This window comes from Myotis lucifugus, unplaced genomic scaffold (genome assembly GCF_000147115.1).
Source record: "Myotis lucifugus unplaced genomic scaffold, Myoluc2.0 scaffold_0, whole genome shotgun sequence".
Taxonomy (NCBI): domain Eukaryota; kingdom Metazoa; phylum Chordata; class Mammalia; order Chiroptera; family Vespertilionidae; genus Myotis; species Myotis lucifugus.
In genome coordinates this window covers 33,470,295-33,484,799 of record NW_005871048.1, presented here as the reverse complement: position 1 = coordinate 33,484,799, position 14,505 = coordinate 33,470,295, and the positions used below count along the sequence as shown (strand labels likewise).

Genomic DNA, 14,505 nt, shown 5'->3' with positions numbered 1-14,505 from the left:
ATTCTTCTAAGAATTTTAAGAGGCCTTATGTCTATAAAAATGAGATTACATCACATAATAAATACATATATAATATGTAAGTTTCAATCTTTTTATTATTAAACTAGAGGCCCGGTGCATGAAATTTGTGCATGGGGTGGGAGGTCGCCTCAGCCCAGCCTACACCCTCTCCAATCTGGGACATCCATCTCACAATCCGGGACCGCTGGCTCCTAACCTCTCGCCTGCCTGCCTGATCGCCCCTAATGGCCCCCCCTGCTAGCCTGATCACCCCTAACTATCTCTGCCTGCCAGCCTGATCACCCGTAACTACCCCCCCTTCTGGCCTGGTCGCCCCTAACTGACCCCCGCCAGCCTGGTCACCCCTAACTGCCCCCTCCTGCCAGCCTGGTAGCCCCTCACTGCCCCCTCCCCTTCCGGCCTGGTCGCCACACACAGTCTGCTGTTCAGTCGTTTGGTCACCCCTCCCTGCCCCTCCTGCTGGCCTGGTCGCCCCATGCAGTCTGCTGTTCTGTAGTTGCATGAGGGCGTCCTGACTAATTTGCACATTACCCTTTTATTAGTATAGATCACTGAGTTGATATTACCTCTGGTGTAGTGGGATGAGCAGTAGACTGAGAAAACCAGATTAAGACAGAATTTCTAGACCTTTAGTGTCAAAATCAATTAAGTGAATATACAGTTACAAACATTAAAAGGATGAATACCTGTGGAAAGGCTTTTGCAAAAGGAAAACTATACAAATAAGTGGTGTTACTATAGTATGTATGTGGGACTCAGATTGATCTGATTCTGTAACTTTAATAATGACAGTATTCCATAAATTGTGTATTTCCTACTAAATATATAAAATGAGTTAGATAGAGGTATATTGTTTTAAGAACTGTCAAGTTTCATTGAACAGAAGACAGATTCCAGAAATACACTGAAATGGACATGAAAATTAAGTGGAAAAGTATTATTCAATAAATGGTATGGGGACAATTGATCAGTTCATTCAAAGTCTGAGTCAATTTCTGCCTCATTTCTTGTTCTAAAATAAAGATGGATCAAATATGAAACGTGCAGAATTACATTTAAAGAAAAGAACCAGAGGAAATCATGGGATTTTTATAATAATAAGCTAGGAGTGGATAAACCTGTTCTAAACAAAAGATAAAACCCAGAAGCAATCTAAAAAGAATTGACAAGTCTGACTAAATAACAAATTATTTACATTAAAACAAATAGCACATTTGGAAACTATCTGTAACATAAAGGCAATTATGTATGGGCAATTGGAAGAAACAGAAATATGCATAAATGTTTTTTAATTATGAGAAATTGCTCAGCTTCATTCATAAACAGCAATTAAAATAACAATGATATGCTACATTTTTCATCAGTCAGAGCAGTAACAATAAAAAGTTTGATGGAAGTTTGTGTTGACCAGGTTGTGGGACAATTGGATCTCATACAGTACTGTGGCAATGTAAATAGGGTCATCTTTTTAGAAAATAATGTGGTAATAGCTATCAAATTTTGAAAAAAAATGCATATAACCTTTGACCCAGCAATTCCTCTTCTAGATATTATCATATAGATATTGGAACAAATGTCACCCAAGATAAATGGACAAGGTTGCCCTTTGCAGTACTTTTTCTAATAACAAAAAGTTGGAAACACCTTAAAGGATCATCATGGAATTGGTGAAACAAAAGATGCTACATTTATCTAATGAAACACTATGTAGCTGAAAATAACATAGAAAGACTATATTTGCTGACTGCAAGATACACTGAATATTAAGTAAAGGAAGTAATATACCAAATAGTGTATGTAAACACAGACACCAAAGACTGCTCTCCTGGAGCTTTTATTAAGGTGGGGAGAGAAAGGCAATTTCCAAACACATACCTAAAAATGTTGATAAAGGGCAATGATGAAACTCAAGCATAGGAAACGGGATAGAAAGTGCTGTATGTTTTCCATAGACTGATGAAAAAGTTCTCCAGGCAGAGAACAGAGCAGTACTAAGGGGCAATGACATGAAAAAGCTTAGCCAAGTCCAGGTTCAGGAATCCAGTCACAGGATAAATTCACATGGCGACATTACTCCTGTGAAGTAAATTCATGAGAGTTCATGTTTAAACCATGAGCGAGTTCTCTTTGTATTACAATTCCTCCTGCAAGAAAGCACCAGGATCAATGTAATAGGCAATGCTCATTACATCCACTTTGTGGCTGAGGTGTCCTAGCCCAGTGGTCGGCAAACTCATTAGTCAACAGAGCCAAATATCAACAGTACAATGATTGAAATTTCTTTTGTGAGCCAAATTTTTTAAACTTAAACTATATAGGTAGGTACATTGTTATTAACTTCATTAGGGTACTCCTAAGCTGGCCTTTGCTAAAAACGTCCTCAATCTGATTAAGGTATGTTCGCTGAGGTCGACCCCTTCCAACTCTCCCATCCACACTCGTCTTGTATACTTGTTTCGTCTATCTCCTTTCGTTCATCCTCTCTATATGTCCAAATGATCTCAACATACCTTTCTCAATCCTCGACACTACATCTTCTTTCACTTCACAATGTTCCCTAAAATTAACTTAATAAACTTTACTTAAAGTTTTAAGTCAACTTCGCACTGTACATGGGCGCCCACACGTGGTATTTTGTGGAAGAGCCACACTCAAGGGGCCAAAGAGCCGCATGTGGCTCGCGAGCTGCTGTTTGCCGACCACTGTCCTAGACAGTTGGTTGTCTGAGGTAACTAATTCAAAGACCGGAAGACAAAACCACTATTTGTGTCCTTAAGTCACCCTTTGCTCAGTGAGGCTTCCCCAAGATCAAGGGAGAATATTAAAAGTCTGCTTGCTAGAACTTTGGCTCTCTCTTTCTCTGAGGCAGCCCATTCCTGGAGTGACCTTTATTCTCTCTGCAGTCATTTCTCATGGATAGGAGTCTGGTTGACCTTGTCTCTTGTGTCTCCCTGGCAATTAGACAGCCACAGTCAGCTGTGTCTTGATTGTTCAAAGACTTTCTCCTCTTCTCATTGACTTTACTGGAGTAGAATGCTAAATATAGGCACGGGTTCTCCTATCTCCCAGGTCTTTCTATGTAGACAGACTCGTTATCACTAATAGATTATGCTTACAAGCCTGACAGGAAGAGCAGAGAAATAGAAATGGGGCTTTGAGTGGTGCTGAAAAAACAAAACAAGAAGTTTCTCACTTAGTAGGATCAAGAAGGGAAATAGTGTGCCTTAATAACCATGCACTTGGACATAGCCTTAAGAAAATTAGAGAAATGAATGAATGCCCATGGTCTCAGGCAACTAAGCTCAGTAAACCACTCTGAGATATTTACTAAAGAGATAATGACCATCCTTTAGATCACGGGGTTGTAAATTTGGGTGCCTACAAGGAACAGGCATGTAGTAGAAATGGATGAGAAGCCCAATGGGGTCAGTGATAACCTTGAGCACACAGAGCCAAGGTGAGAGGCTGCTGATTGCTTAGAGCTAGTGACTGGCCAGCTGGAAGATGAACCTACAGTTGCTAGATCTGAATTAAAAAAAAAAAGTCAGAGATGTGAGACTTAGTATGAAAACTCAAAGTTTTACATGTTGGCAACTTATTTAAACATAATTTTACAAATGTAGTTAAAATGTGACCAATGTATCTCTCCCTTATATTTTCAATATACTGGCTTCATTCCTTATCCTTGTCTTAAGGGCAATTTTAAGGCAAGTGGTGAGAATACTTGTTACTTTAAGGATGAAGTATGGTACATGGAGTTAGACTTTGAGTGTCTGTCTTGGAGGAGATGAGGATGCAGGAGATCCATTCCTGGGGCAGGATCACATCTCTACTCTGGGTTTGTTATGAGATCCAATAAGATATTGACAAACATCAGTTATTATTGTGTCATGGTGAATAACCAACTAGACTGATTTAAATCTACTTCAGGTATTAATTAGCCTACTTGCCCATATTCATAAGGGATTATTGGCACTTTGCTGCTTAAAAGTGTGTTTCTGAATAGAATACGGAAGCATCAGTTATGCATTTGGTTGGTGTATGAATCTCCTTCAGGGGTCTACTCTAAACCTGGCACTGTGGAACTATTGTGGGGATTAGTAAGTTGAATATGGTACTAGCTCTGCCTGCCAGAGCTAGGTCTACAGAGGAGATAAAACATGTTTACAAGTACTGATTCAAAGCACATAGGATAATTCATTGTAAGCACAGAATTGCACACATCTCCTATAGTAGTAACCCAGGTTATAATGATCAAATATAAGAGCTTCAAATACTTTTCATTTTACTATTAGTAATATGAAACCAGGAAAAGAACACCTGAGAAAGACTGAATGAGTAAGTTCAATAACAAATATTGAGTACTGAGTACACTGTGTATCACTGAGCTATATGTCATATGCATTATTTTATCAACTCTTACAATCACTCCAATAATTACTACTTTTTAAAAAATGTATTTTTATTTATTTCAGAGAGGAAGGGAGAGGCAGAGAGAGATAGCAACATCAATGATGAGAATCATTGATTGGCTGCTTCCTGTAGGCCCCCTACTGGTATTGAGCCCACAACCTGCGCATGTGCCCTTAAGGGGAATTGAACCTGGGACCCTTCCGTTGCTCTATCCACTGAGCCAAACTGGCTAGGGCAGTTAAGTACTACTTTTGACAATTAATTAGCTACTGAAAATGAAAGAATTAGTAATTTACCTAAAATCACAGAGCAGAACTTGAATTCAGGGCTACTTGACCGTGGAGTCCAGATTTTTAACAATATGCTTATAAACATTTCCGGGGGAAGGTGGGAGAGGGAGCCACAGAAAAAAACTAAGAACAATTTTTCTTTCAGGATGATAGGATATTATTGTTTATAAGTACATTTATAGAAAGTTTTCTTATTTGGATTCAGTTAATATTCATAGAATGCATTTTCTTTGATAGCATTTTATGATATAATTTAAAATTTCATTTTTATGGAAACTTTTAACTATACAGCAGTGGTTCTCAACCTTCCTAATGCTGTGACCCTTTAATACAGTTCCTCATGTTGTGGTGACCCCCAATTTCATTGTTACAAATTGAACATAATTAAAGCATAGTGATTAATCACAAAAACAATATGTAATTATATACATGTCTTCCGATGGTCTTCGGGGACCCCTGTGAAAGGGTCGTTCGACCCCCAAAGGGGTCTCGACCCACAGGTTGAGAACCGCTGCTATAGAGTGTGTGAAATTGATATCTTTATTTTTACCTGAAATATTGTAATGGCATTGAGATATAGGTGTATACTTTCTGTTTGCTGTGGTATCTTATAATAATTCCAGAAATGTAGAAATCTAATTTCCCAGTTAGTGTTAAACACTGTTTATTAACATATCCCAGAAATTATATGCTAAATTATAAATTTAATAGTCAAGGTTCCTTTAAGATTATCAACTGTTCATTGTGAGTTGTCAAATGGCCTGAAAAATACACATGTAATGTGTTAAGTTAAAAAATGCTCTTTAGGAAATATCTGGAATCTTATCATTTTGTTTTCACACTTATTTCAAGATATATAAAATAAAGCAATCAAATGGAGAATAACATCCAGGAAAAATAAATAGCTGGCATAAATTATGAGATTGAAACTGAGCTTAAATTGGACTTGGAGTCTTATAGCATTTGGTTGTTTTCAATCTAGGTTTCCTAAATAATACAGATTTTAGATATTTTGTAAGGAAAGTGTTAGGAAATTATTTAGGACACCAACTCAAATATGTGTCAGTAAGATGCCTTCAGCTACAAGTAACAAAATTCCCTGATTTTACTGGGCTTAAATAAGAAAGGAATTTATTATCTCATATAAAAGAAAGTTCAAAGGAATGGCTCACTCTAGGCTTAAGCTCTGTTTCTCCTGAGTCTTTCTGAGCTTCACCCCCTGAGGCTATCTTACACACTCAGGGATGAAAGATGGCTACCACAGCTTGAGAAGAATTATCCCATCATGATAATGTGCAGTGAAGAAAAGCAGCCATCTTTTCTTTTTGTTCTCTTAAGATGAATATACCTTTCCCAGGAGCACCTGCTCGAACCCCTGCAGAGATCTCCTCACATCTCATTGGCCAAAATCGCATGATACATTTAGTTCAAAACTGATCACTGGTGACAGGAATTGGATTTCCTTAGGACAGTCAGGATCACCCCTTGGCTGGGGTTTGACCCAGGGTCCTCTAAAATATATGTCTGTGTGAAGGAGGGTAGATACTAGAATGGAAGCAGAGTATTGTTGGAAAGGAGAAAGAGGAATGGCTACTTGTAGCCGACCGACATTGCCTACTATAGAATAGTCTAAATGTGGCTGAGAAGGGCATGACTGTGGAGATCAAATAATCTTCAAAATCCTTCAGAGATTGGCTCTTTGATTTCTAGATGGTCCCCAACACTAGTACTTACCCTCCTCATAATTACAGCTTCTTAGAAATTTGAGCTGGAAGAGACCATTTGAGTCTGTTTGTTAAAACGACTTCCCCAAAGTCACACAGTAAATTAATGGCAAAGCAAGGGAAGGTTTCTTGACTCAGAACAGGGTGTTTTCTTTCGTTCGTTACCCTTAGACTTTAGAACTATTAGAATGGCTTTAAAAGTCCTGGAAAGCACTGCTTTTTTTTTTTTTGGTAATTAACAGTTCCTCATAATACATTTATTTTGTTTGTGCAGCTTCCTAGAAACTAAATTGAGTCTGTTCTTTAAAGAAACCTGCTGAAATCTTTAATCTCTGTTTTGATATCATGTGCATGAACCACCAGGCTTCTTCTTACCTCACATTTGATACAAATCTTCTTTCAACAGTTCTCCCTATTGCTTCCCTATCTTCTCTCATTCCATCTATGACCAATTTCCTATTTCCAAGCAGACTTTGTGGTCAACCCTCTCTCTTGTGCCAGTTCCTAGCCACTAGGAAGAAGGCTGTGGTCCTGACTGTTCTTCCTACAGCCTACCCAGTTGTGGTTGTCCCACACATTCATGTTGTTATGTCCCCCAAATTGGGTTCTGGGATTATTTTGGTAACTACTGCATTGGGAGAGAGTCAAACTAATCATTAAAGTGCTGGGACAGCCTCTCCGATTATAATTTCTCTCCTGATTTTACAATCCAAAAGGAGCTGCTTCTTTTACTTTGATTACATATACACGTAGTGTACAAATAGCATGTGATTTATGGCCCACCATAAGCCTGAATGCTTATGATTTACTTTGTATTTTTCTTCATTTTCAGGACAAGATGTTGATTAATATAAAGAGCATCTTATGGATGTGCTCTACCTTAATAGCAACCCATGCACTACGTAAAGGTGAGTGTCTGGTAACAATTTCCTTGTTGCTAAGCAAAATAAAAATTTGAGTATTGGGGCATGAAATGGTAATATGGAATCACTAGAATAAAGGATGATTTTTTTATCTATTCAGTGCTGAAAATGTTTAGTTAAAATATTATTAGGCTGAAAACTTGTTTTCAATCAATCAATCAATCAATCAAAACAAAATAATGAACAAGATGCCAAAAGAAACAGGAGGGCTTTCAGTAACTTCCCAGATTACTTCCAGACTGTGCAAAAAGGCTCCTACAGCCATCCTTTGGTATCACAGGAGATTGGTTCCAGGACCCTCCACAGATACCAAAATCTGAGAATGTTCAATTCACTTATATGTCACTAGACGCCCAGTGAATGAAAATTCATGCACTTGGGGGGGGGGGGTGTCCCTCAGCCTGGCCTGCACCCTCTCGCAGTCCAGGACCCCTTGGGGGACGTTTGACTGATTGCTTAGGCCTGCTCCCTGGGGGATCAGGCCTAAGCTGGCAGTCAGACATCCCTCTGTCAGCCCAGAGGCTCTTGGGGGATATTCGACTAATGGCTTAGCGGCCTAAGCCATTAGTCGGACATCCTTAGTGCTGCCATGGAGGCGGGAGTGGCTCCCGCCACCACTTCTGCTGCGCTGGCCAGCCATGAGCCGGCTTCTGGATGAGGGGCGCTCCCCCTGAGGAAGCACACTGATAACCAGGGGGCAGCTCCTGTGTTGAGCGTCTGCCCCCTGGTGGTCAGTGTGTGTCATAGTGACCGGTTATCTCCGGTCATCCCACCATTAAGGTCACTTTGCATATTATCCTATCCTTTTATTATATAGGATGGCATAATATTTGCATATAACCTATGTACATCCTCCCATATACTTTAAATCATGTATAGATTATTTATAATGCCTAATATAATATAATGTGAATGCTGTGTAAATAGTTGTACTGTATGGTTTAGGGAATAATGACAAGGAAAAAAAAGTCTGTACATGTTCAGTATAGAGGCCACCATCTAAATTTAACCACATAGTACACAACATAAGATTTAAAAAATTTCAATTTTCAGTAGGTTGAGTCTGTGGATGCAGAACCTACAGTTACAGAGGGCCAACTATATATGTCATTGGGCAATTTTTCCATCTTCTTCAATATTACTCAAAGACTTTCCTACTTAAAAAAAAAAGAAAAGAAAGAAAGACTATCAAACTCTCAGGAGACTAGATTTTGAGAAAATCCAAGAAAATAAAAAGAAGACTGAGAGCCAAGTATTTGCCCCTACCTCCCTTTCTTCTCTCTCTCTCTCTCTCTCTCTCTCTCTCCTACCCTCCATCCCTCCCTCCCTCTCTCCCTCTCTCCCGCCTTCCCTCTATAACTGGGTAAGTTCACATGCACTTTTTTTCTTAGCTTTAAATTACATATCCACCAAATGAATGTTTTATAATTCCAAATTTGTGGACTATGGTCCATGAAGAATGTTACTGCCTTGAACTTCAGTGATCTACTCCTGTCTAGTGTACCTCTCCAGAGTCAACTTCTACTTTTTTCTCAACTCATTCTACACTTCAGACTCTCTGAACTAATCTATAATTCCATCACACTTTCATATTACATGTCTTTTCACAAGTAATTTTTTCTGCTTGGTAGTCCATTCTCTTGTTCTTTACAGTTCTACTTCAACTCATTCTTCAAGATTCAAAGTTTAAGTATCACTCCATCCATCCATCCATCCATCCATCCATCCACCTATTTATTCATCCATCCACCCCATCCATTCATATACAGTATATCTATCACTGTATTATATACTTTACTACAAAAATAAGGGTTTTCTTTTATAAAACTATGATCATAATTAAGAGATGCAATTAGTTGAGGCTAATTTCAGAAGAATTTAATTTTTTATATGAGAGGCAAAGTTGAAAACATAAAATCTGCATAAAACAGATTTACCAAGTTTATATTTAGGCACACAGCAGTACCTAGTTGTGAGTCAACACAAGTACTTACATCTTGAGTTTTTTTTCTGTTTATTCTTAGGCCTTCAAAAAGTCAATAACTAACATTAAGGAACATCGTGCATATGGGTTATTGGCTTTATTTTAATACACAAAGAGCTCTTTGCTTTAACAATACCAATTATATTGATTATCTAGCACTGATCTAGTTATTTGAATATTCTTCTAATATTAATAAACGGAGTCATGCATAGTCATGAGTAAATAAATGTGCCACGCCAGCACAGCCAGGTTCGGTGAGCTTAAGAGGGGGCGGTGAAGGATTAAGAAAAGACAGACAAGAGAATAAAGCTGGGTCTGGGTGGGACGCTGCCCTCTCTGATGGAGAGACAGCGCTGCCTGCAAGCTGAATCTTTATTTCAGTGGTTCTCAACCTTGGCTGCACATTAGAATCATCTGGGAATCTTTTTAAAATCCTGATTTCTGGGCCTCATCCTCCGGAAATTCTGTTTCTTTGTTTTGGGGTGGGGCCACAACATTAGTAACAAAGAAACAGAATTTCCGGAGAATGAGGCCCAGAAATCAGGATTTTAAAAAGATTCCCAGGTGATTCTAATGTGCAGCCAAGGTTGAGAACCACTGCTTTATTTTATATCCAGATTCCACGAGGCAAAGTAAGGGCGTGGTCAAGATGTTTACAACATTCTCATGGGTTTCGAATCTATTCAATTACATGCACCTGATCAAGCTTTGTTTACTTGCTGCATCTCAGGCAGCCTGTATCACTTAGCCACCTGGGAGCCGCTCTCCACAAATAAATGAACAAGAGAATAATGTTTATCACCTGAGAAAGATAAATTCCCATACTCTCAATCTGACATGTTTTTGGCCAAGGTCTCTGTGTTTATATGTGTGTTTGATCAAATGATGTAGATGGAATTCACATCAGCCTTCTACAAATTTACTAACAGAATGAAAGGTAATTGGTTATTCATTATTTATTTATTTCTCTCTTACTGTATTCATTTAGATCACTAACCATCTGGTGGGAACAGTGAACTTTTTTTTAGCATTCATTTTATTACTTGGATTGTCAGAATTTTAGACAAGTTCTTGCAGGTAGCAATTTTCTTTTTTTAAACAGGAATAGTCTATAAACATTATCCTCTGAACTACTTAATTTCTTTCTTAAAATATTTAGATTTAGTGAACTTAGTTTTTGTGACCCAGTACATTAAGACCCAAGATTTCATACACAAAAGAGCTGACCACACAGCTTTTTGTTAATCCTGGATTCTATATGGAATATATGTTTATATCTAACTAACCAAAGCTTTTAATTTTCTTGTACCTATAAACATCCAGGACAATACATAGCCATTGGAAAGTTTTCCTTTTGACATCATTTTGTTTCAATATGTCTTTTCATTACCGCGGAGATATTAAGAAATGCTCTAAGTTTCTGAAACCTCCCGATTGGATAGATTGGGCTGAATCTCATTTCTGCCCCTAAAACTCTAAAACTTTGAGAAGAACTATCATTTAGTAATAAATATTAAGAAACTGCAAGTCACTTACCCTAGAATCATTTTTAAGGAGGTGATGATAAAGAATCTTATCATTTATACCATCATTGGGGTTGATGATAAAGTTGTTTATTCTCCATTTTTAAAAAGCAATACTTTATTTCTGGTGAAGTCAATCATATAAATAATTCTTTAGAAAGGGAGATACGATTTTCTAGAACATAATGATAAATGTCAATTCTTAGGTCATAGAATTCTCACCCCTTCCCTTCTCAGGACCCCTATTCTTGGCAAAATAAGTAAGTAAGTGAGTAAATAAATAAATAAATAAATAAATATAAAAAAAATTGTGTAGTCATTATCTTCCTAATGGGTTCTGAATTAGTGGACTATGTACCAGGTAGTAGTTTCTCTCTGGGAGTCTTCTGTGGACTTTATAGATTTATTTTAAAGATCATGGAATTGCTAACAGTTTTCAGTTCAGAAAGCAATTTAAAAAACAGGATGGATTAGAAATAGGCTAGATACAGACTCTGGAAATGAAACAAAACTAATTCAAGGACAGGGGAAGAACCCAATGGATACCAAAGCTGAAAGATTCCTTGATTAGGTGTAAGGAGACCTCTGTGTGTCACCAGACAGCTGGGATCTTGAGTGTCACTTCCTCTTAGTGGAGCATCCTTAGTGAAGGATTGGACCATTTTCACTCAGGATGAGCTTTAAGTAAGATAATTTATTTTGTAAGTCAAGGAGGCCATTAAAAATAAAATTATTCCATTGCTATTAGATTCTAAAATATTAATAGTGCTTGTAACATTTTAAAGATTAACTTAGTTCAGCTAATAGCACACTTCATTTAATGTTTTTTTTAATCTTGAGTGCCTTAAATCCTGTTTTGAACAAGCTTAATATAATTTGATAAAGGGATAAAGAAATTTATGACAGCAATGATTATTATAAATTTGGAATGGTTACTGGTTTCTATCATCAATACAGTAAATATAAAACTGTATTAGTTATTTTATATTTAATTGTATCACATGAAGGATTTTATAGGCCAGTCCTTCTGAGATTAAATTTTAATCTCTAGCAATAGGGAGTATTTTTTTTCTTAAAGATCATAATATCTTCACATCTTCCTGCAATTTTCAAAATGACTTATCCCCAACTGAATCCACAGGGCTATATTGACAGCTATATCATTTCTGATGCATGTCCATATTCACATGTGTGTTACCAACACCTTTGACCATTAACATACTAAGTGTTAGATATACATCATTTGGTTAATTAAAAATCATTATTTCACTCCACCTAGAGGCTACTATTAACTTGTTCATCATATTTTCATTAAGTGTAAGTTGCTTGTATATTAATGATAATTTCTATTGTTATTACCAAAATATTGTCTAGCCAATTAGTAGACACTGGAAGATGGTGCTGGGGTGGGGAGGGAGTGAAAGAAAATTTCTTTTACATGTAATAGTGTTAAATTGTAGCCAATGCCTTCTTTCTCATTAAAAGTTTAAAGGCTTAAACAGAAAGACATTGTGCTGATTAATACTTTAGGACGGTTATGTGAACAGCTGCCAACTTTCCCCCAGGATATAATCTAGAGGTAATGTTTCACTGCAAAGTGATTGCAGCTGGATTTGTCATTATGATGAAAGCCTTTGGTTCAAACCCTGAACCAAAAAGGGTCCCTCCAAGTGTTAGACTTGCCCTGCTCCAGTCTACAGAAGTACATTTTTAATTTTCACTTCCTCTTTGAGTTTTATTTTCATTTCCTTTAAGGTAATGTGGCAGTTATCTTAACAAACATTTTTCATCTTCTGACCTGTGACATAAATTTACCTTTTAACTGCTCTTTCTAGCATTGTTTTAGTTCTTTAAACCTGCATGGCTGATTCTAATCTTATTTTGGCCTTGATTGCTTGCTCTCCTATACTTGCCTTATAGTATCACTTATTTGTTCATGTTAAATACTGAATTGCAAATAATTTAAAATTAATGTCATATTTTTGGTGGATAAAATGAGCATTATTTATCCCTGTCTTTGTTATGAACATTATTGAAAATATATACTATTCTCTATGTAGAAAATCATTCTCATTATTTCATACTAGAGGCCTGGGGCATGAAATTCGTGCACTCGGGGGGAGGGTGGTATCTCAGCACGACCTGTGCCCTCTTTCAGTCCAGGAGCCCTCAGGGGATGTCCGACTGCCAGCTTAGGCCCACTGCTTGCAGGACATCTTTAGCACTACTGTGGAGGCAGGAGAGGCTCCCTCCACCACCGCCGCTGCTCTGGCCAGCCGTGAGCTCAGGTCAGGGCTTCTGGCTGAGTGGTGCTCCCCCTGTGGGAGCACACTGACCACCAGGAGGCAGCTCCTGTGTTGAGCATCTGCCCCCCTGGTGGTCACTGTGTGTCATAGTGACCGGTCGTTCGGCCATTCAGTCAATTTGCATATTAGCCTTTTATGCCTGCAGGATCAGGCCAAAACCAGCTCTCCAACATCCCCCGAGGGGTCCTGGATTGCGAGAGGGTGCAGGCCAGGCCAAGGGACCCCATGGGTGCATGATTGGAGCCGGGGAGGGACGCAGGAGGTTGGCCAGCCAGGGAGGGACCGTGGGAGGGCTCCAGGGCATGTTTGGCCCGTCTTGCTCAGTCCTGATCGTCCAGACCCCAGCAGCAAGCTAACCTACTGGTCGGAGCATCTGCCCCCTATTGGTCAGTGCACGTCATAGCGACTGGTCAACCGGTTGACTGTCTGCCCCATGGTGGTCAGTGCATGTCATAGTGAGCAGTTGAGCGTCCTTAGCATATCATTAGCATATTACGCTTTGATTGGTTGAACGGATGATTGGACAATCGGACACTTAGCATATTAGGCTTTTATTATATAGGATATGGATAAGAGTTTCTTATCCACTCACATATTAAATAGACTCAGTTTGGGCTTTTTTAGGAATGTTAATTTGGTATTTTCTCTTTCTTCTAGTCAAAGTGGAAAAAAGCCCACCTGTGAAGGGCTCCCTCTCTGGAAAAGTCAACCTACCTTGTCATTTCTCAACCATGCCTACCTTACCACCCAGTTATAACACCAGTGAATTTCTCCGAATCAAATGGTCTAAGATTGAATTGGACAAGAGTGGAAAGGATTTAAAGGAGACTACTGTTCTTGTGGCTCAAGATGGGAATATCAAGATTGGCCAGGACTACAAGGGGAGAGTGTCTGTGCCTACACATCCCGAGGACGTGGGTGATGCCTCACTCACCATGGTCAAACTGCTTGCCAGTGACGCGGGCCTCTACCGCTGCGATGTCATGTATGGGATTGAAGACACACAGGAGGCAGTGTCACTGACCGTGGACGGTAAGGCTTTTGGAATCTATAAGTAGGTAGTAAAACATGATACCTGGTTCAGAAGTGTTGTGGAACACTAACTCAACAGTAACTCTTGTTTGGGGTTTGGACAAGTGGAAAAACCATCAGTCATCCCAACAGTCCATGTCTTTCACCAAAAATGAACTGTTATTTATTGGGGGTAGGGGAGCCAGGGAGGTGACTTTTTGCACAGCAACTTCAATGATTCAATGTAGTCTGTAAATAATGTACAATGATTCATTATACTCTGGAAATAATGAATATGAAAACATGGTGT

At 38.6% G+C, this 14,505-nt stretch overlaps 1 protein-coding gene across 3 annotated transcripts in view; it reads left to right on the top strand.

Moving 5' to 3' along the window:
- Positions 1-14,505, top strand: part of VCAN (versican) — a 103,567-nt gene that overhangs the window by 5,358 nt on the left and 83,704 nt on the right. For all 3 annotated transcript variants that reach the window (XR_002828122.1, XM_006081239.3, XM_014449644.2), the window contains exons 2-3: positions 7,281-7,356; positions 13,842-14,216. Coding sequence is in view for 2 of the 3 variants with exons in the window: in XM_006081239.3 (XP_006081301.1) it covers positions 7,287-7,356; positions 13,842-14,216 (445 nt within the window). In the remaining variant the exon portion in view is untranslated. The remainder of the gene's footprint in view (positions 1-7,280; positions 7,357-13,841; positions 14,217-14,505) is intronic.